Source organism: Chrysemys picta, chromosome 10 (assembly GCF_011386835.1).
Source record: "Chrysemys picta bellii isolate R12L10 chromosome 10, ASM1138683v2, whole genome shotgun sequence".
NCBI lineage: Eukaryota > Metazoa > Chordata > Testudines > Emydidae > Chrysemys > Chrysemys picta.
The window spans coordinates 75,760,819-75,782,897 of NC_088800.1; the positions used below are offsets into that span (position 1 = coordinate 75,760,819).

At 39.3% G+C, this 22,079-nt stretch overlaps 3 protein-coding genes across 9 annotated transcripts in view; 2 read left to right on the forward strand and 1 right to left on the reverse strand.

Moving 5' to 3' along the window:
• GPR146 (G protein-coupled receptor 146) overlaps positions 1-21,851 on the forward strand; it is a 66,057-nt gene extending 44,206 nt beyond the window's left edge. For 2 of the 3 annotated variants that reach the window (XM_065560044.1, XM_005289146.5), the window contains exon 2: positions 15,272-21,851. In XM_065560044.1, the coding sequence (XP_065416116.1) occupies positions 15,272-16,317 (1,046 nt within the window). In that variant the 3' untranslated portion in view covers positions 16,318-21,851. Of the gene's footprint in view, positions 1-11,338; positions 11,443-15,271 lie in introns of all 3 variants that reach the window. The other variant, XM_042853167.2, reaches the window with a different exon arrangement.
• Positions 1-22,079, reverse strand: part of C10H7orf50 (chromosome 10 C7orf50 homolog) — a 196,069-nt gene that overhangs the window by 97,286 nt on the left and 76,704 nt on the right. Inside the window, exon 1 of one of the 5 annotated variants that reach the window (XM_065560048.1) lies at positions 11,058-11,183. The exons of the other annotated variants lie outside the window; for them this stretch is intronic. Coding sequence (XP_065416120.1) covers positions 11,058-11,168 — 111 coding nt within the window. The 5' untranslated portion in view covers positions 11,169-11,183. Of the gene's footprint in view, positions 1-11,057; positions 11,184-22,079 lie in introns of those variants that run through there. 5 annotated transcript variants of the gene reach the window in all.
• Positions 1-22,079, forward strand: part of GPER1 (G protein-coupled estrogen receptor 1) — a 68,214-nt gene that overhangs the window by 2,277 nt on the left and 43,858 nt on the right. The gene's annotated exons all lie outside the window — the stretch shown is intronic.

The window sequence follows — 22,079 nt, forward strand, 5'->3', positions numbered from 1 at the left end:
ACACTGTCCACAATGATCACTTGATCACCTAGTCTATTGTTAACGCCAAGAGGACTGTTGATAACAAACACTCTTGTCTAACTCCAGTCACAATATCAAACCACTCACCCAGGCCTGTATCTGATCTTACTATGCATCTACTTCCATCACATATACTCTTTATTATATTGATCAGCTTGTCTGGTGTCCCATAGCTTCTAGCAATATTCCACAGGGTCTCTCTGTAGACACTAATGAACACTTTCTTAAAATCTATAAAGTTGATTAAAATGGTGTGATGAACTGGGGTTCTGTCTGTACCACTTCTTAATCATAAATGATTTTATGACATTGTAATATGGAAAGTACAGCTGTCAAGCGATTAAAAAAATTAATTGCACTGTTAAACAATAATAGAATACCATTTATTTAAATATTTGTGGATGTTTTCTACATTTTCAAATATATTGAGTTTAATTACAACAGGGAATACGAAGTGTACAGTACTCACTTTATATTTATTTTTGATTACAAGTATTTGCACTGTAAAAAAACCAAAAGAAATAGTATTTTTCAATTCACCTAATGCAAGTACTGTAGTGCAATCTCTTTATCATGGAAGTTGAACTTACAAATGTAGAATTATGAACAAAAAAACTGCATTCAAAAATAAAACAGTGTAAAATTTTAGAGCTTACAAGTCCACTCAGTCCTACCTCTTGTTCAGCCAATCGCTCAGACAAACAGGTTTGTTTACATTTGCAGGAGATAATGCTGCCCGCTTCTTGTTTACAATGTCACCTGAAAGTGAGAACAGGTGTTCTCAGGGCATTGTTGTAGCCGGTGTCGCAAGATATTTACGTGCCAGATGCACTAAAGATTCACATGTCCCTTCATGCTTCGAACACCATTCCAGGGAACATGTGTCCATACTGATGACGGGTTCTGCTCGATAACAATCCAAAGCAGTGCGGACCAACACATGTTCATTTTCATTATCTTGAGTCAGATGCCACCAGCAGAAGGTTGATTTTTCTTTTTTGGTGTTTCGGGTTCTGTAGTTTCTGCATCGGAATGTTACTCTTTTAGGACTTCTGAAAGCATGCTGCACACCTTATCCTTCTCAGATTTTGGAAGGCACTTTAGATTCTTAAACCTTGGGTTGAGTGCTGTAGCTATCTTTAGAAATCTCATATTGGTACCTTCTTTGCGTTTTGTGAAATCTGCAGTGAAAGTGTTCTTAAAATGAACAAAATGTGCTGGGTCATCATCCGAGACTGCTATAATACGAAATATATGGCAGAATGCAGGTAAAATAGAGCAGGGGATATACAATTCTCCCCCAAGTCGTTCAGTCACAAATTTAATTAACGCATTTTTTTTAACGAGCGTCATCAGCATGGAGGCATGTCTTCTGGAATGGTGGTCAAAGCATGAAGGGGCATACAAATGTTTAGCATATCTGGCACGTAAACACCTTACAATGCCGGCTACAAAAGTGCCATGCAAATGCCTGTTCTCACTTTCTGATGACACTGTAAATAAGAAGAGGGCAATATTATATCCTGTAAATGTAAACAAGTCTTAGCAATTGGCTGAACAAGAAGTAGAACTGAGTGGAATTGTAGGCTCTGGAGTTTTACATTGTTGTGTTTTTGAGTGCAGGCTCAAATGACAAGAGTGGCCACTTGACTTGAGGAGATTAGACATTAGAAAAGGTAAAAGAATGACTCCAACATTTCCTATTTATAATCTATAGAATAATATAGTGGCTCTGGGAGCTCTGCTGTAGTTATGGGGCCAGATCTCTCCCCAGCCCTGCCTGCCGCCCCGCGCGCCTCCCCCGGAGTGTCTCTCGGAGAACACCCCCAGGCGATTTAAAATGTCCCGGGGGCCCCGGCCGCTACCACCGGCAGTGCGGCGGGCCTAAGGCGACTTCCTGCCCACTCTTACTCCATGCCACTCCCGGAAGTGGCTGGTACGGCACGTCCCTGTGACCCCTGGTGGGTGGGTGTGGGTGTGTGGGTGTCCACGTGCTGCCCCCACCCCGATTGCTAACTCCGCAGCTCCCATTGGCCGGGAGCTGTGGCCAATGAGATCCAAGGGGACAGCGCCTGTGGGCAGCAGCGAGCGTGGAGACCCCTTGGGTAGCTTTGGGAGCCACGCCACCCACGGTAAGCACCGCAACCCTCACCCCCTCCCGAACCCCAAACCCCTGCCCCAGCCCAGAGCCTGCACCCTGCACCCAAACGCCCTCCCAGAGCCTGCTCTCCACACCCCATCCTGCACCCCAACCACCTGCCCCAGCCCAGAGCCCCCTCCAGCATTAAACTCCCTCCCAGAGCCCGACCTTTGACCCCTTTCACACCCAAAGTCCCTCCCAGAGCCTGAACCCCGCACCCCCTCCTACACCCAAACTCCCTCCCTCTCCCAAAGTCCCTCCCAGAGCCTGCACCCCCTCCTACACCCCAACCCCCTGCCCCAGCCCAGAGCCCGCACCCAAACTCTCTCCTAGAGTCCTCACCTCTTCTGCACCCAAACTCCCTCCCAGAGCCCACACCTCTTCCACACCCAAACTCTCTCCCATAGCCTTAGGCAGGTGTGGGGGGGGCAGGAAGGACTTGGACCCATTCTGGGCACCACCAAAAATTATACAAACCTGCCTCCCCTGCTCAACAAGTAACTCTTAAGTATGATGGAGATTCTGAAATCTGGCCACTTGTGCTGCCCCATAAAAGAAGGTGTGAATGGTATATTTTACATGGACAGGATTCCATCAGTTTCCTTTTACAGATTAAATGAAAACATTTCAGGGCTTTAATTCTGAAATGTCTTGTAACTTTCTGTGCTTTCACAAATAGTACGTTAGTATTTCTTTATATCTTGTGATCTTGATGTACCCATTCCCATTCTTATTTTGGTTTTGGCTTCATAAAAGGTAAAATATTTTCTCTTAAAAGCAATCATAACTGCTCTATGCACTGGTATTCTGTGGTCTGCAAGAGTTTGCAAGACAAGATGAAAACTGTGTTAGTTTAAATGTCAATCAGATAACAAATTGTCCCAAAGACTGATACATCGAATAAGATTCTGTTTTTAATACGTAATGACCCAAATGGTGCATTATTTTCAAGAAGTCAGAGTAAATTGTTTGACTAAATACTTCCATTACATAGGATAAGCCAAATTCATCAACAGGCCTAAATCTGTTGAAAGTTATTGCTAAACACATCATTATAGAATGAATTCTTTTCTAAGTTACTTATATTTCTCTGCTTCTTTGTTAGGTCTCTAGGTTCACAGTATTTCATATTAAAAGAAACTTCGATTTATGTTCAGCTTTGAATTTCATGTGCATGTATTTTAAGGTTGAAGATGTGAAGTGCTCCACAGCAAACAGTTTATGTGACATACTGGTGTAGCATACAGGAAATTCTGCAGTGGGGTCATTTAAATTTAAAAATGGAAGTTTTTAATGACCCAAATATGAAAATGAATACTACAAGATATACAGCAACCTTTCTGTTATTCACCTTGATATAAAGTACAGTCATTTTATGCTGCCTCAACTTCTTAGTTTTCAATGTACTGCAGAATTTTGGACTGATGGCGAGTACTGCATTGGAGAAATTACAGGAGTACTTGTGGCACCTTAGAGACTAACAAATTTATTAGAGCATAAGCTTTCGTGGACTACAGCCCACTTCTTCGGATGCATAGTCCACGAAAGCTTATGCTCTAATAAATTTGTTAGTCTCTAAGGTGCCACAAGTACTCCTGTTCTTCTTTTTGCGGATACAGACTAACACGGCTGCTACTCTGAAACCTGTCATTGGAGAAATTGTTTGTTTGGGAAAAAGCAGCACACAAAAAGGCATGGCAGGTGGATTGGGATGGTAATATAATGGCAATGACTGGATATTCATGTTAAATGATCAAGAGTGAAGTAATCAACAATGTTGACATTTAAACACTTCTTGTGTTCCAAATGTTCCTGTTCTGGGAAAGGCGATTGTGTAAGTCATCATCATGTAAAGTTTGTTTAGTTTCCTTTCTCTACACTGCTTCCAGTCATTATTACTATTTAAGATATAAATTATGCTGGACTATAAAGTGTGGAAATATCGTAAGTACTACAGAAGTGACGAATACTTTACAATACTTTGTTTTCCTTAAGACAGTTTTGAAAATAAAATCCAATAAATCTTTGTGAATAATAAAAAATATTTTTCCATTTCCACATACTAAGTAAGTTCAGACTCGTTGGATGGGTATCTGTATTCACTGTGCAAAAATTGCTTACTTTAACGAACACGGGTTTGTTTAACTTGTATTACTAGTGTTATTTCTTTAGATTTGTACAAAAATAAATCCCAAGGATCTCCAGTTTTGCTGCAAAAAATTGTTGTCTCACAAAAATGACATGTTGCATACGAGGCATTCAAGTTCGGAGTGTGCTCTTTTTTGTGGGGGCGACGGGGGAACACCTCTGAGACATTCTGAATGGGAGAAGAGGAGGGGCAGTCACCTCCCCACATTGAGGCTCCATTGAGTTTTGGTGTTAAATCCAGATCAGAAAGGTATAGATGACTGGTGCCTCACCATACTGGGGGAGTACCAGCTGAAAGGGAGGGTACGTGACCTCCCCACGTATCTCCTCCCTGCCCCAGCCTGGGGCCCCGGTGCTCTCCCCGCCTCCTTCCCACCCCGCATTACCTGGGTGGAGGTGGGGAACTCCTTGACGCCATCTCCTACTCAGCCAATGGCCAAGTTAATAAAACATAATGGTGTTTGATGGAGTTAACTCATATAGAGACACCTCGGCAGCAGCTACTACTGAGCAGCTGCAAAGGGATGTTGCCCATGTTAGCGTAACCCCTGCAGGAGCCATATTGACAAGTAGTATGTAAGTAAATAAATAAATCGCCAGCAGAGTCATTTGGAGAGCAGATGTCCCTACTGGATGGCTTCTACTGCCATGGATTTGGGACCTTTCCCCACAACTCCCTAGAATCCATAATGTCGGGATGTCTCATCCCCAGACAATTCAAACAGCCCTCCCATCTCCTCCTGAAGGCATGCTATGTAGGAATCTCACCAGGTTTACCTAGTGGCTTTTTCCTGTCCCTGCTCTCCTCTCATGGGTTTCTTTGCTGAAAGGGAAAATATAAGAAACAAAAATACACAGACTTGTGTCCTTCAGTTCCAAAATACATAACTTCCCCCTCATCCTTCTGGAAAAAAAGGAGCAGAGGTTGCAGTGCCTTCCTTTAGGAAGAAGCTCTTAAGTAAGGATCTCACTTTTTTTCTAGCCTAGGCCATTAACAGAAATCTACTTTCCTATATGCAGCCTTAAGTTGAGTGGGCTGCCAAAGATTTGATCTCAGCAGTTAGAAAGAGATCAGAATGGTATCCTTTCAATCATGTTGTCTTCTCTGTTTTTACTCATGAAATATTGGGTCTTTATTGACCCAGAGCTAGGTAAAGGAATTGTGGAGCCTTGGCTTAGCAAGACATGGGAGCCCCTACAGTTTAGGGGTTCTATTCTGATATCATTTAAAAACCAAAGGGGGGTTGGTCTTCAATGATCAATGAAACTGGGGACTCCACAGGTGGCAGGAACTCCCAAAATGTGCACTTGGCCTAGGGCCTGGCTTAGTTTTAGGGATGGCATGATATGGTGGTTTTTACCAGGTAAAATCATAGCTTTTACTGCCTTGGGAAAAACGAGTTAGTCACAGTTTAAGGCATTTTCTATTTTAAAAATTGTTTCATTAATGAACACCACACTAAGTTTTAGTTACATATTCAAATTGTGGTTACATAAGGCAGTGGATTCCTAGATTAATTTAGGATTGTAAAATAAAAAGTTAAACTGCAATGGATGTCATAGTTCTATATGTAATTATAATACTGAATATCGGAATGTCTGCATACATTTTGGCATGATGTTTTCTCAATGAAGTTATGCCTGTCATGACTCATATTTCAGTTTTCAATATTATATGAATAAAAGTCAAAAACATCTGATTATGTGTAAATGACAATAATGCAGTGTTGTAGGCTTGAAGTACTAAGCAATCAGAGGTATGCAGGGTTATAGACCACCAATTCAGGTCCATTTGGCCATGCAGTATTCTGTAGCAGAAGAGCACCTTTGATGTAGTGGATAGACTGAGCCTGTTCCTCAGTTTTGAATGGATGTATCCAAAGTTTGAACAGATTCATTCTATGCTTGCAGGACTTGCTGGGCACTGATGCCATCATTTTTCCCTTTCCCAGTTGAAGCTGATATTTACCAGCACCATGTCCTAAATTAGTTTTTCCTGGGAAATTGCCAATCCTGCTTAGTTCTCAAGATTTTCCAGATTACTGTTTGCTACCACATTGCCAGTTAGTCCCAGAGACAATGCAGTTTAATCGGCAACATGCCCTTTGGCAGTTGTTATTGTGGTTTCCAAACTAATCAATCCTTTTGTCTTTCTCCCTGTAAGCAAGCTTCCATTTTATTGAGCTTATCTGAAATGTTCTCATATTTTAGTTTAAAAGAAGGGGGGGAGGGAGGAGAGGAGGAGAGAGAAACAGACCAAATAAAGAATAAAAGAGAGAAAGAAGAAAGGGAATATACCCTCTGATGCAGGGGTTCTCAAACTGGGGGTCGGGACCCCTCAGGGGGTCACAAGGTTATTACATGGGGGGTCATGAGCTGCCAGCCTCCACCCCAAACCCCGCTTCGCCTCCAGCATTTATAGTGGTGGTAAATATATAAAAAAGTGTTTTTAATTTATAAAGGGGGTCAGAATGAGAGGCTTGCTATGTGAAAGGGGTCACCAGTACAAAAGTTTGAGAACCACTGCGGATGGGAATTCATTTCTGAATAAAACAAACAAACTCTGAGATACTTTTCCTTTTGGAGTCAGACACGCTGCAGTGTTACATAGAACAGTCAGCAGGAATGCTCATCTTGAAAAACCCTTGTCGTCATTTCTAGATTATGGTTTTTCTCTCTACCCAAATAGTTAAAGGAATGTCTTCACAAGACCCAGTCATGATTGGAGTCTCATTTGCCTGGCCCTGTTCATATCTAAACTCCCAGAGAGTTGACAATCTAAATAAGGACAAGGAGGCACAACACAACTGGGGGAGAGGAGACAAATGTCACAGTACAGAAACAAAAGCTGCAAATATTAGCTGTGTGTACTATTTGGAAGCTTCATTGTTTTTTTTTAAATAAAAATAAGTGTCACGGAGTCGGTCTCATAGTTTACAGCCAGAAGGGGACCACCAGATCACCTAGTTTGACCTTCTGGTATCACATACCACCAACACCCCCCAGCACCCACACACGAAACACAACAGATTTTAGACCAATGTATTACAGCCCACAGGAGACTAGACTTTTCTCTGCCATAGCTTAAACAGCTCTTCACCCTCCCATGGTATTTCCCGTCTCCCCCCCAATGTATTTATAGAGAGCAATCACATCCCCTTTCAGCCTTAATTTTGCTACATTAAACAAACCAAGCTCTTCCAGTCTCCTCTCGTAGGATAGGCTGAGGTGCACCAGTACCTGAGGACGCCACAATGGCTGGGAAATGATTAAGTGAGATATATCCAGATAATCCTGGCACCCTCATGCTGCAAAGGAAGATTAAAAAAAACCCAAAGCCAAGGTAACTGCTAATCTGACCTAGCGGAAAATTCTTTCCCGATTACACATTTGGCTATCAGACACTGAGCATGTGAGCAAGAACCAGCCAAAGAGAATGCTTGGTGCTACCTCAGAGCCCTGGTACACCCTGACCAATGTCCTATCTCCAGCGGTGGCCAACCCTGATGCTTCAGAGGAAGGAGATTTAAAAACAAACATGCATGCATGGTGGGGGAGTGGGAATCTCTTCCTGACCCCTGCAGGTGGCCGGCTGTAACCTTGAATCATGAACATTTAGGAACATTAAACAATCTGGAAGTGAGCTCTTGGGCTACTGAGTCCTACCCCCTACCATCACAAGCAACTCCGCCATACAATCACACTTATAAATTTGTCCAGCTCTCTTTAAATTAGTTAAGTTGTTTCCCTCCACAACTCCTATTGGGAGGCTGTTCCAGAACCTTACTCCTCTGATGGTTAGAAATCTTCTTCTAATTTCCAGACAGAATTTCTTCATGGCCAGTTTATATCCATTTGTTTTTGTGCCAACGTTGTCCTTTAGCTTAAACAGTTATTCACCCTCCCATGGTATTTCCCGTCTCTCCCCCCCCCCAATGTATTTATAGAGAGCAATTACATCCCCTCTCAGCCTTAATTTTGCTAGATTAAACAAACCAAGCTCTTCCAGTCTCATCTCATAGGATAGGCCATCCTCTTCCCCTAATCATCCTACTAGCTCTTCTCTGCACCTGTTCCAATTGTGTCTTTCTTGAACATGGCTGACCAAAATTGTACACATTATTCCAAATGAGGTCTTACCAGTGAATTGAAAGCGCTCAGCATTTCACAAGATTGGGCCAAAATAACTTATGATTGCAAGAGCTGTGGAGAAATTAGTCTGTTCCACCTTGTGGCCAACTCTGGCCTTTTCGCTTGTATTTTTGAAACCTATTGTTAGATTCAATAGTATTTTGTGAACGAGTCACTTGTTCTTTGCTTCTCTCATACTGCACTCAATTCACTACCTTACACCACCAGTCTTATAGCATACAAACAATTACAAGTACCTCACCAGTCAAACTGGTCAGCAGCTGCACCATATAATCATAAATGACAGGGTTGGAAGAGGCCTCTTGGGTTACTCAGCCCAACACCCTGCATCAAGTAGGATTCTCCTCTGCACTAATGCTAAAGGCATTTTATCTGTGCTTCTAGGGCAGAGGTGGGCAAACTACGGCCCACGGGCCACATTTGGTCTGCGGGACCATCCTGCCTGGCCCTTGAGCTCACGACCGGGGAGGTTAGCCCCCAGCCCCTCCCCTGCTCTCCCCTCTCCCCTGCAGCCACACTGCCGTGCGGGCAGCACTCTGGGTGGCAGGGTTGCGCGCTCCTGCCGAGCAGAGAGGCAGCGTGTCTAGCTCTGGCCGGGTGGCACGGCTGCCAGACATGCTGCTCTGAGCGGTATAGTAAGGGGACCGGGGCTGGGAGGTTGGATGGGGGGGGGGATTGTCAGGGGACAGGGCAGCTGGATGGGGCAGAGGTTTTGGGGGGGGTTCGGTCAGGGGACAGGGAACGGGGGGGTTGGATGGGGGTGGGGCTCCAGGGGATGGGGGTCCTGGGAGGGGGCGGTTAGGGGACAAGGAGCGGGGGGGGGTTGGATGAGTTGAGGGTTCTGAGGGGGGCAGTCAGGGGGCGTGATGTTGGAGGGGGAAAGTAGGGCGGTGTTTGGGGAGGCACAGCCTTCCCTACCCAGCCCTCCATACAGTTTTGCAACCCCAATGTGGCCCTCGGGCCAAAAAGTTTGCCCACCCCTGTTCTAGGGCCTCATTGCCCTTATGTTACAAGGTGTTTTATTGAGTATAGATATTTCCATATAGTTTTAAGCCACCCTCTTCAGCTCAAAGAGGGGTGCAGCATGAAATGTTTGGGAACCACGGGACTAGTGACTGGTAATTCTGGGGGGAAAGCACCATAATTACAATCAATAACACTTAGCACTTAAATTCTCAAAGTACTATACAAACACTTGATTAACTATCAAGCTAGGATTACAGTATCATTGCCACACTTCTGACAATTCTTTTCCAGTTATCTCGAGCCTGATCTGAAGAAATTCTATACAGCCCAGTAAGGTGCTATGCACCTTCACTCCCATTATACAATATTGTTCTTTTCAATCTCTATAAAGCCAACAGGAGTTTAGAGACCTCCAAACAGTGCAGGATCAGGTAGTAATGTGCAAGAGTCGTAGACCTAAGAGTACACATGATTAATTTACTGGTTAGATGTGATTGACAGTCAGTATTTTTAACTTGTGAATATGAGTTATCAAAGCTCATACAGCCTGGTTTAGTTAGCTATTTCACACATATATGATAAATCTATAGTTTAAGCAAAAGATTATTTTCTAGACAAAAGGTTCTGAGTTTACACAGCAAAAATTCCAGTCTCTCATGGCGGAAGCTTTATTTTTTTTTAAGTCAAATGAAAAATAATCAAAACTTAAAATATCACTGTTTGAAACCCTGTTTATCTATCTGGCTTAGAGAGAATCTATTCTATACAGATGAATAAATCCCTAATAACAATGAGGGAAACTAAAGCATCTGTACCACAGCTATAAAGTAAGCGAAGGCAAAAAGTAAAGCAATATTTTGCTTCTGGTTGATACTGTCAATTAAAATGTACATTGAAAATCAGGTAATAGCTTCTTTTTTCCAGTAAATCCTTCTATTTTGCTTCATCTGGGAAAAGTATGTTAATAGTCTGAATGGCTTCTGTACAAACAAAAGAACAACTAGAGTAAAAATGAAAAGTACAAAATAAATTGCCAAACCATAGTTCAGCCAGCATAGTTCAAGCTCTCAGAAATGCTCAGTTTTAAGGAAAATCTGTGTCTGTCTGTCCATCCATATACAAGCTTGTTTCTCTTAACAGCAGAAGGGGAACCAACAAGATTTTACCTCACGTATCTTGTCCGTACACACACCTGGGAAGTGAATTAAAAGTGCTTAGAGAACATTAATTTTTCCATTTCCTGATTTTTTAAATTAGAATATAAATGCCTGCACAAAGCCCATTGCAACATGCAGTTATACATTCACATTTCACTACAATGCCTTTTATATTTTCAATCTCTAAACTGAAAGTAAATTTTCTGAATTTGTTTTTAACAACTCATAATACATACTAGTTCTTATGTAAGTAGTAGGGACACTTCAGTGTCTTGTAATCTGTATTTAGATATGCTGTACTATCTAGGATGCATCTCCTACAAAAATAAAACCTTAAACTGAATTTCTCAATTATAGTTTCCAAAGTCAAACACTGCATACATCCTTGAACAATTGCTGCCCAGCAAGTTAAATCTTCCATTTAATGAGAAAGAAGTAGGGGAGAAAAAATGCAAATGCAACTGTCTGATTACCAAACAAACCGGAGTGCTCCAGGAGCCTATATGCTTTAGTGGTAAACCTGAAGCTCTAACATTTAGCAGCTTAATCGAACAGTCCACTCCCCTTTGAGCACGGCTTCTCATTTCTTGAAAATGGCTGTAAACAGAGAAAGGGAGGAGCCACAGTAGCTTGCCAAGTGAAGCAGAAACTTTGTGAGTAATTTACTAGAGGAAAAACAAGTGCAGCGCACACACGCACAGAAAATACCATGCTGTATGTGTTCTGCTGATAGGAGATCACAATGTTTTCACAGAGAAACAAGACAGCCCTTTTCAGTCTACTTCCTTCCTCTGAAATGTTAGTTACCAACTGTGTTTGGACCTTGAAGTACAAAGGAGTGCGCAACATGAACTGAAGGTAAGAATTTAAAAGGTCTTACAACAAAGCTAATGAAATAAAGTTGGGGCCACGAGAAAGTGAAAGACAAGCAGAAATTTAGGAGTAGTGGGCAAGGAGTTGATTTATAAAACCAGAACTGGGTATTAAATTTAAATATAATACTAGTGTAAAAAAGGGAAGCTGGAGAGGAGGGCATTTGGGGAAAACAGTCAAACTACAACGTATGGGGGAACTACAGGATTTATTTTTGCATGAGACTTGATCTAAAACTGAACAATAACTGCTTCAGATTTATCAAGTGAGACAACTCAATTTCAAGCATCCTAAAGATCCAATCCTACAGTCTTTACTCAGGCAAAACTCCTTTTGAAATGATCAGGAGGTTCGGCTGAATAAGGAATGCAGGATTGGACACTATATAGCTATATATCCAATAGGTACAGTATCAGGGGGTAGCTGTGTTAGTCTGTATCTACAAAAACAACAAGGAGTCTGGTGGCACCTTAAAGACTAACAGATTTATTTGGGCATAAGCTTTCGTGGGTAAAAACCTCACTTCTTCAGATGCATCATCAGGTACAGTAGTTTCTCATGTGAATAATAAGCATGCTTAAAAACCAGGTGCTTTTGTTTCAAAAAAGTAGTTTGTCTAGTATTTTAGACACCTTTTAACTATATATTTCCCCAGAAAGTATGTTTATTATGGAGTTTAGAATCACTTCATTTATGTTCATTTCTAATGAGAGTTCTGTAATTTTACAAGAAAATTACTGGACAAAAAAAAAATTGCCTACAGTTCCTATGATGTAAGTATGACATTAAATTTAACTTAATTTAAATGATATAAACATAATGGTGTTAATCTTTAAACATTTGCAGAACCAAACATTAAGTGCACAGATGAAAATGGCATTCTTTTCAGTATGAGACAATAGAAAGGGAAGTATTTTGTGTCTAACGTAATTTAGTCTGGGGTAATGACTATTAGCCACGTAGGGTTAGATACTACAAAATGGATTTCCCTGGGAAAACCCGTGTCTATACATAGCTCCACTGCAGTCAGAGGGGCTCCACATGGGTGCAGGGGTAGACTTGGGTGGATCCATTTGCAGTGTCTAGCTCTCAGTCTGCAAAATTAGTTGAACCAACTCACTGAAAATGTAATGAGTTGACTTGTGGTTGCTGTCACCAGCAATATTTTCAACATATTTAAAATAGCGTACACTTCCTGTACAAGAAAATAAATAAAATAAATAAATTAATGGAGATATCCTATCTCCTAGAACTGGAAGGTCATTGAGTCCAGCCCCCTGCCTTCACTAGCAGGACCAAGTACTGATTTTGCCCCAGATCCCTTAAGTGGCCCACTCAAGGACTGAACTTACAACCCTGGGTTTAGCAGGCCAATGCTCAAACCACTAGACTGCTTTAGATTTTTCAAGGAAAATATCAAGCTTTAAGAGACAACTTAAACAAAACTAAGATACTATGTACCATTGCAATGCTGTAGCTTATGAACACACTAAAGGAAAAAATACAATCAGCTAGGAAAATAAGGCTACTTTAAAACAATTATTAAACATTTACCTTGTACTTCTGCTGGAAAAAAAAAAAAGTTTTTCTGAGAAAAGTCCGTTCTTAAAAGTGAGTTAAGAGATTCATTTTCCCAATTTTATTTTTGGATTGATTCTTGCTGCAGGAACATGATGGATACAGGTAATTGGAAATACAAACACACCCACTAACCAGCAGCAATAGGTATGGGGATTAAGCCTTACAGACTCAGAGTCAAATTCTGTGCAACTCCTTTGACATTTCAATTGAATTACACCTGTGAAGCTGAGAGTCAAATGTGGCCCTATTGTGTTTACAAAACTCATTTTGTGTAATTCAATCCAAGGCAGTTCATTTAGTTAAACATGCTGTCTAGTGACATTCATTTTAATTGTGAATCTTTATTACATATTTGATTAATCTTGTCTCCCTTTTATTTCTTTTTATAAAGTGTGCTTATGTGTGCTCACACTCTCTCCCTCATACATTAAAAACAAAGAATTTAAACTAAGACTGAGCATCTAACTATCGCTCTGTGTTTGACATATAAGATCACCCCCATACAGATCAACACTGGGGGACAGATGTCAGCAATCTTTAAACAGACCTCCCCATGTACTTCAATGGGGAGTTCTGCTTAAAAACTGATGGTACAATATAGTACTGTGGGAATACCAGTGCTGATACCACAGCCATGGATATTTTCATTTTTACAATGTTAGAGGGAGATTTCTTCCATACTTTCGCAAACTCAGAGCTTCTGTTTCGGTTTGTTTTAGATTAAAACTGGTTTTAGTAGAAAAGTTATCCTTATGTTTATTAAGCATGGAGTAGCTGGACAAACTCTAGTGTACAGGGTTTTTAAAGAGTTTAAAGATCAGGGTTCCTTTTAAAGAGTTCAAGCAATTCAGGAAGAGGAAGGGTGAATAATTCTTACCCTTCTGAAATGAAATGAGACTGTCCTGATACCCGGCTCTCATAACATTACAATGTGTATTTAGTGTCAATGTACACATTTCTTGATTTTATTTGAAGTGCTGACTTCAGTATTTTCTTTATGCTGGAAATAATAAGGATCGTCTATGTATATTCTCTATGAGTTAAGAAAAGTAGAGACTTGAAACATGCATCTCAGAGATGTCTTTCAAGTTGCGGGACACCAAACCTTTCTGAACTCCTACACTATCCTCATCTTAGACTTATCATGGTAAGCTAACAATCTTTAATTAATATTATGGAGAAGGCATTACTCCCTCCATAATTTGTAAGAAATAAACTCCTTTTTTGAAATATACATTATAAATGTAACATAGTGCAATATTTGACACACAACGTGGAAAATTAGCCATATCTCTTATTAAACTGCAGATTTCAATGTTAATAATAGGGGCAAAACTCTAACAAAATCATGCTAAATGTGGAAATTGAGAAAGGAATATTTTAAAATGCTATTGCAAAAAAAAAAAAAAAAAAAACCACCTTACCGGTACTTATATTTTCTGAAATTATTCTCTAGGTAAGGAAGGTAACAATTAATAAATTGGGCCCCAATCCTCCAAACACTGAACTACATACATAACTTTACTTACATGTGTAGTCCCACTGAAATCAATGGGTAAAGTATCTAAGTGTTCATAGATTTGAAGCCTTCATTTGGAAACACCACTAGAAATACATTTAGTTTTCAAAGTGCCTTGGTCCACCTTACCACTGGCCTATTAGCCACCTGCTCCCACCTCCCATTCTGATCTATCTTGGCCTCATGGCTGTTCCCTTCTTACCATTCTCTGCTGGGGAAATCACTCTCTTATTTATGCTGACTCCAGCATATAGAATTCTACAGTCCATTCTCTGTGTCACTTCCGCTTTTTAAAATTCATCTTAAAACCTTCCATTTTTCTCCAGCTTACTACTGGTTCCCTCTGTACTGTGTTTGTTTATTAAGGGTGCTGCGTAATAGTAGTCAAATGTGTTGTACTATATATCTGTTGGAGCTTATTTTTGAGAGGTATAGCTTATGTGTTAACTTCTGTTGCATGCCCTATAACAAACTATTCATTATTTCATTATATTATTATTAAGAATTCAGAATATACTAAAATTCCTCAAACATAATTTTGGGCCATAAACAATTTTCTTCTAGACTAACAAGAGCCCAGGCATTTTAGCCATTTATAGCACATAAAATGATCATGTATGGTGTCTGAGATGTTTTCTTCATGCTTGGATTCTATTTTATTTAGAATTTAAAACATGAACAATTTATTTACTTTTGCTATTTCTCTCCCTTCAGAAAAGCTGGTAACCAGAAGAGAAGATACAAAAGTTAAGATCACTATGTGGCACTGTGAAGCTTTCAATAGTACCAAGAACAGCGAGAACCAGCATCTCTGCCATGACTTCCATCTGGTTCTTTTCATCTTTTCCCTACTCTACCTCATCATCTGTTTTCCAGTTGGCTTTTGTTACAATGCCCTGCTGGTCCTAGTTAATCTCTGTAACAAAGCAACTATGACAATGCCGGATGTTTACTTTGTCAATATTGCAATTGCTGGCCTCATCATCAGTGCGATGGCACCAATGTACCTTCTAGGACCTGCCAATACAAAATGGGCCATCTGGAATATTAACAATGAAGTTTATATTACATTACTCATTTTATTCAATGTTTCATCTTTAGTTATCATGTACTCTACTACATTGCTCAGCCTGGACTACTACATTGAACGTGCTTTACCAAGAACTTATATGTCAAGCGTGTACAACACAAAACACATCTGTGGGTTCATCTGGGGAGGAGCTATGCTTACAAGTTTTTCATCTCTCTTATTCTACGTCTGCAATCATGTCTCCACTAAAATAATTGAATGTTCCAAGATGCAAAACAAAGAAGCAGCAGATGCCATTATGGTTTTTATTGGGTATGTCGTACCAGCTCTTGCTGTACTGTATGCATTTGTGTTAATTTTGCGAATACGTCATGAAGCTACACCACTGGACCAAGACACTGGAAGATTAGATCCTTCAATGCACAGGCTTTTGATTGCTACAGTCTGTACACAGTTTACATTATGGACACCCTACTATGTAACTCTTTTGGTAAACACATTTATTAATGTGCAAGGAAAACTTACAGATGAGAATTACATTCGAATATTACGTTTTATGAAGGGTTTATCAAAATTGTTGGCTTTCTCAAGTAGTTTTGTAATGCCTCTACTCTACCGATATATTAACAAAAACTTTCCCCACAAATTACGACGGCTGCTTAAAAGAATACACTGTGGAAATCAAGGATGTTCTCATGAACGCACAGTAGTTCAGCAAGTTATGACGTAGATGTGAAAGAATCTCATGGTCCTCAATTACTGCAGTACTTTGTATACTGTACTCAGTATGTGACAATGTTTTGTTGATTCTTAAAGATCGTTTATTTGGGAGCACCTAGCAAGGAGGCTTGAAAAGAGCTTCCACAGTTTAAACCTACAGATAGTAAAAATGGTTGCAAAAAATCTCTTAAGCGTCTGTCTACATGTTATAATACCTGTGTTTTCCAGTATTTTCAATGCACTGAGTCAGTTAAAAAGCATAAGCTTTGTCTTCACAGTTCTAATAATCCTGTCTGAAGAAATCACTAAGGGGTTAAATGAAGCCTTGATTGAATACACAGCACTTTGTTATCTTATACAGGAAAAAGAAGCATTTTACTCTCCATATAAAGGAACACAATTGTTTTAATTTTAAAAGTAGAGCTATTCTTGGTGGTGGTGAAGACAGCATCTTTTCAATGAAGATGATCTCTGTTAAAGATCAGACTGTTCAACTATGTAAGTTTTAATAGTGAAGTGTTAATTATAATTTACTTTAGTATTTAATTAATTTGCTTCCTCTCCCTTCCCCAAAGAAGGGAAGAGGAACCTAAAATGCAATTCTAAGAAAGGATATTCTCATGCAGACTTAGCTACATTTTAATATCTTTGACAAATCAAATTTTCCTAGATGTAACAATTAACAAACACGCATTTAAGTCTTCATTGCTCTCTGTGTATCATAAAAACATTTCAATGATTCAGAAATATTTATTAACTATTTTAAGGGAATGAAGAGACATTTGCTCTGCATATTAAAACGAAGGATACAATGGTTCATGAAGTTAGAGTGAAAGTAAAATGTACATGGTTGAAGAATGTTTGGCTAAGTGTTATGGTCCACAAAAGTTCATGTAAATAGAGTGAATTATTTTAAACAAATAAATATGTTTCTAATGAACATTTTGCATTTTTAAGGGATATGCTTGTGACAGTAATAAATTGAAGTCTCTTTAATCATGGGACATTGTTAAACTTTGGGGGGAGGGGGAAAGCTTTCGATGTAGGTATTGTTTTAAAATGGGCGAGGACCTGGAGCCCTTTGTAAGTCTCATAAGTTACTAGGAAGAACAATATGTTGCTTCCTTTAAAATGTGTCAGGCTATGAGCAGTCTTTCTTAAGATAGACTTAGTTATCACTATCTTACTTTTTAAGTACCAAAATTCGAGCACTTGAAGTGACAGGAAATGTAAAATGATGCAGAATGAAAAGAAAAATTCTATAGTTTCTAGTATTATTAAACATACATTTTTAGCTTCTAAATTTAACCAGTTGAAATTGCTTTGTTTACATAAGCAAGAATAATTTGTATTTTATTTAATATAGAATAAGCCAAGTTATACATAAAAGAAATAAGGAAAATAATCCATAACAGGAGTAATATTTAAAATAGATATTTATTCATTCAAACCAGCACTAGTTATTTGCTAAATATTTCATGGAACTCCTTGCAGCCTGACTCCAGAATGCACTGTATCAATTGAAATTTTTAAATTCACAATAGTGATGAAGAAATTCAGTGCAGATTGCCAAATTTTACAGTTGAGAGAGTATTTGAAAAACAGAGATTCTGCAAACACAAACAGTGGAACCTCATTGACCTACACGAACAGGGGAATGCAAATTAGAGAGGTTTTGGGGCTAGGAAACGTTCAGGGAGAGCATCTGATCCAATGGTTAACTGTAAGTGCCCTCCCTTTGGGCAGACAGCAGAGAAGCCAGAAGATGAGCTGGTACTCTTCTATTGGCTTGTGCGGAACATGACATCATCTACACTGGCCCTGTCTCAACACAGTGGCAGAATTCCATTGGTTTAGAAGTTAAATTGCAAAACTAAAATTTCACATTAGTGCGTATTTACAGTTTACCAAAGTGTAAGTTAGCAAGATTCTGCTGCAGAAGAAATAAGGAGAAAAAATAACTTTAAAACCCTTTTAGTTATTAATAGTACCATTTCACCATATACTCTGTCTCAGGTTTTTTGTCTGTTTCTGTATAGATTACAAACTATATGAACCAGGAAGAGTGAGCTCACAATCTATTTACCACTTCTTTTCCCTCCTCCCCTTCAGTACTATTCCATTCAATTCTCCACACACCTGTCTCTGCTTCTCCTCTCTGGATAGTAATTTATTCAGCTCTCCCATGAACATGTTGATTATCCTCTACTGTTCTTTTTGGTATCTTGTTCTATATTTTTAATAATTACTTATTTTAATTAAGACTTTGCTCAAAATAATTTTACTCTTAATTCCCTGTATATTAAACCACTTGAAGGCCTATTCAACTCAATCATATTGATCCTTTTCATAAGTTCAGTGTGTTGATTAGCTCACAAATCTCCCTCATACCAGCTGATGGGAATGAACCTGACCTTTCCCTGTTACTGTGTCTGATTTACATTTCACCTAATTTTGAGCCAATACATCCCTTTCAGCCACATGATCATTCATGCTCTTCATATATCATGTGCCTTGAATCTCACTAAATATAATCTACTGTAATAAATAGAATACTGTAACAGTCATCTCTCAAATCTCTTTTCTGACCAGCATATCAGACAGCCGTTAAATTTTGCACACGTTCAGTATCTGCCTTTATGTTTTCCAGTACTATGGAGCCTCTCAGTGCCATAGTATCAAAAATCTTGCCTTTATTTTAAATGTAAAAATGAAAAGGTAGAGAGATTTAAAAGTGAGCTCTTCACTACCTCATTAGCAGCTTCTTTATAGGATGGAAAGTGCCAATGAACAAGCATGAATCTCCTCCTCTAAATAATTTTTGCTATGTTGCCAAGTCTCTTCATGCTCTACTATCTCATCTTCTTGAAACTTATTTTTGAAGTGGAACTCGCTCAAATAATTTCTCTGAAAACACAGGCATAGGGACACAAATGCATCTTCCTTTTTGCCATAGCAACTGCATCCTCTCGCAGCTCCAGCTTAATTCAATAGGAGATCCTCTTTCCCAAGAGCTTGCTGGCTCTGTTCAATCAAGTGCTACTTGTCCTAAAGAGCTCAGACTAGTTGCTTGAAAAACTGCTTCTAACTTTCTTTGCAGCATTTCTAAAGTCATTAAACTTTATTCCATTCATTTGCTGTAGAACTCTTTTAAACAACGGCACAATGTTATGGGCACAGAAAAAGATGGAGGCAATGTGGGGAACAAGGTGTGCCAGGACACAAGACTCTTGGGGGCTCTACCCTTACGGTCCCATCCCTGGTTGGAGTAGTTGTGGCAGGGGAGCCTCCCTTGCTGCCCAGAGACAGGAGAGGCAACAGACATGCACACCCCCTCTCTCAAAAGTAGCAAGGCTGGCAGCAGATGTACCCTTTTTTTTTTTTTTTGAACAGTGGGGACTAGTATTTAACCTAGCATCTGAGATGTATCAGCTTGGATGGGTAGGTGGATGTGTACACCAGGTCCACTGCACTTTCTGCTTCTGGTGGTGGGGCTTCCCAGAACAATAGGTTTTGGAGTGAACATCGCATTGAAATGAACAGAGCACCTCGTACCTCTCAGAGCTGTTGTTTCAGGCGGTCTGCAGACTAAGGGATACTTCCTGGCACCAGCTGCACTCAGTTTGCGAGGGCCTATTGTGCCTGTGCTTTAACCTGGCTCTGTATGGGCATTTTTAGAAATCATCTGTTTCCTTGTCTACTCTGAGTACTTGTAACAATTGCAGGAGAGCCTTCTTTAATTCCCACCCACAAGTGAACAGATAATAAAACTTCTCTTATACCCATCTAGCAGAATAAACTCTCCTCTTCTTCTTACCAAAAGGAAATCCATTTCCTGAAGGGCAACATTAAACCCAGCATTTCTGTCCTGTAAAAGTTGTTACTGAAGTGCAGTCCAGCATCCAAGGAAACAGTTTCTAGAAGGAAGGAAACTGGCTTTACCTGGTGTGACTATAGAGTCACGCCAGACTGATTGCCTCTTTAAAACACACCTCCAGAATGTTATGCCTGGCTTAGAGATTTAGCTGCATTGTCAATTTTAACTCTCACTATTTGCTTTCCTTGCTCACTTCTAATTTTATGTCCCCACATAATTAGGGTGACCTGATGTCCCATTTTTTTAGGGACAATCCCATTTTTTGGGACTTTTTCTAATATAGGCGCCTATTACCCCCCCACCCCCACCACCTGTCCAGTTTTTTCCACAGTTGCTATCGGGTCACCCTACACATAATCTTATCCCTAATTTTCACAAACATGCAGCCTCTTCATTTGCAAAGTATAAAATGCCACATTAATTTCTGTCCTTTTCCACTTACATGAAATTCCCTGCTTCACACTATTGATCTTTTATAACCTCTTCAGATTATCATTTCTTGTCACTTTTAATGTACTATAAAATTTGATTTTCATGTTTCATTTTGCTCTTCTACTCTTTCACGTGGGGCCTCACACTTTATCCGTGGTACCATTCACTGTGTTTTAGCTTCACTAGCTTCTGTTCCGTTGTCTTTTGATGACATTTCAGTTTTATTGGAATGATTTGACATTGTAATTCAATGCTGTCCAATACAATGGAAGATGCTGTTTTTATGAGGGAAAAAAAAAGAAAAAGTTCTAATCAGTTTTCTTCAACATACTCTACAAATCTGAAGACTGTTTTAAAGTCCTAGTTTGTGTATGTGTGTGTGCCTGAAGTTAAATATTTTTGCACAGATCCTCAGAAATATTTTAAATATGAGGATATCATCAATTGATTCCCCACCCCCTCATTTTTGTTTCTGGATTAGACTGGGTTGTTATTTTCAATAGTGAACCTAATCTTTTGGCTGCTCCATAGACACTATGACATGCAACTGCCCTACTACTTTTCTCGGGAAATGCTAACAAGGCTTACTGTATTCGCATGCACTCTCCTTGAATATTAGATCAGTAATGATTTAAATAAAAATAAACATTGAAGTAAACATCCAAATGGGCAACAACTTTGTAGTGGTTATACAAATATAAAAATATATGAGCACATACATTAGAAACTGTCCTTGGGGGAAAATTAAATATGGGATAGTGAAAATATAAGGAGTTTTATGAACGAATCCTTGATATGACAAGTTCTCAAAACATAGCAAACACCAGTAAATCAAAAGTGGGGCCTTTCCATTTCAATGCCTGAAGGTTTCTGATTGCTTTGTAAATATGAGCCAATCTGTTTTGCATTTGAATTAATATTGGTAAAGTACTGTATATATGCAGATAAAAGTAGCCTACTGATGTAAAAAAATTTGCAAAGAATTTATTAAATTATTTCAAAAAAATGATACGTTTATCACCATTTAAATGTAAACCTCTTTCAATGATTAAAGTGTACTGTATAAATTTCTATTTGCATACGCTATACATTAGAAAGTCAGCACAAGAAAAGTGCCATTATTAACAGTATTATTTTCTCACAGAGTTTAGTATTTTTGAGTTGATTTATGGTTTGTAGCCTCTCTGCTTTCAGAAGAGCCAATTATGTCAAATCAATAAACTAACAAAACTGTTCACCTCTGCATCTGCTTATGTTATCGCTACCGCTGGTTTTCAGACTGATTTGTGTTGGCTAATTGATAAAATCACTAGCTTCCATACTTTCCATTTGAGAACCAAACTCATTTTTACCATATAATTATAAAATAAATTGACTGGAATATAAATATTGTACTTACATTTCAGTATATAATATATAGAGAAGTATAAACAAGTAATTGTATGAAATTTTAGTTTGTACTG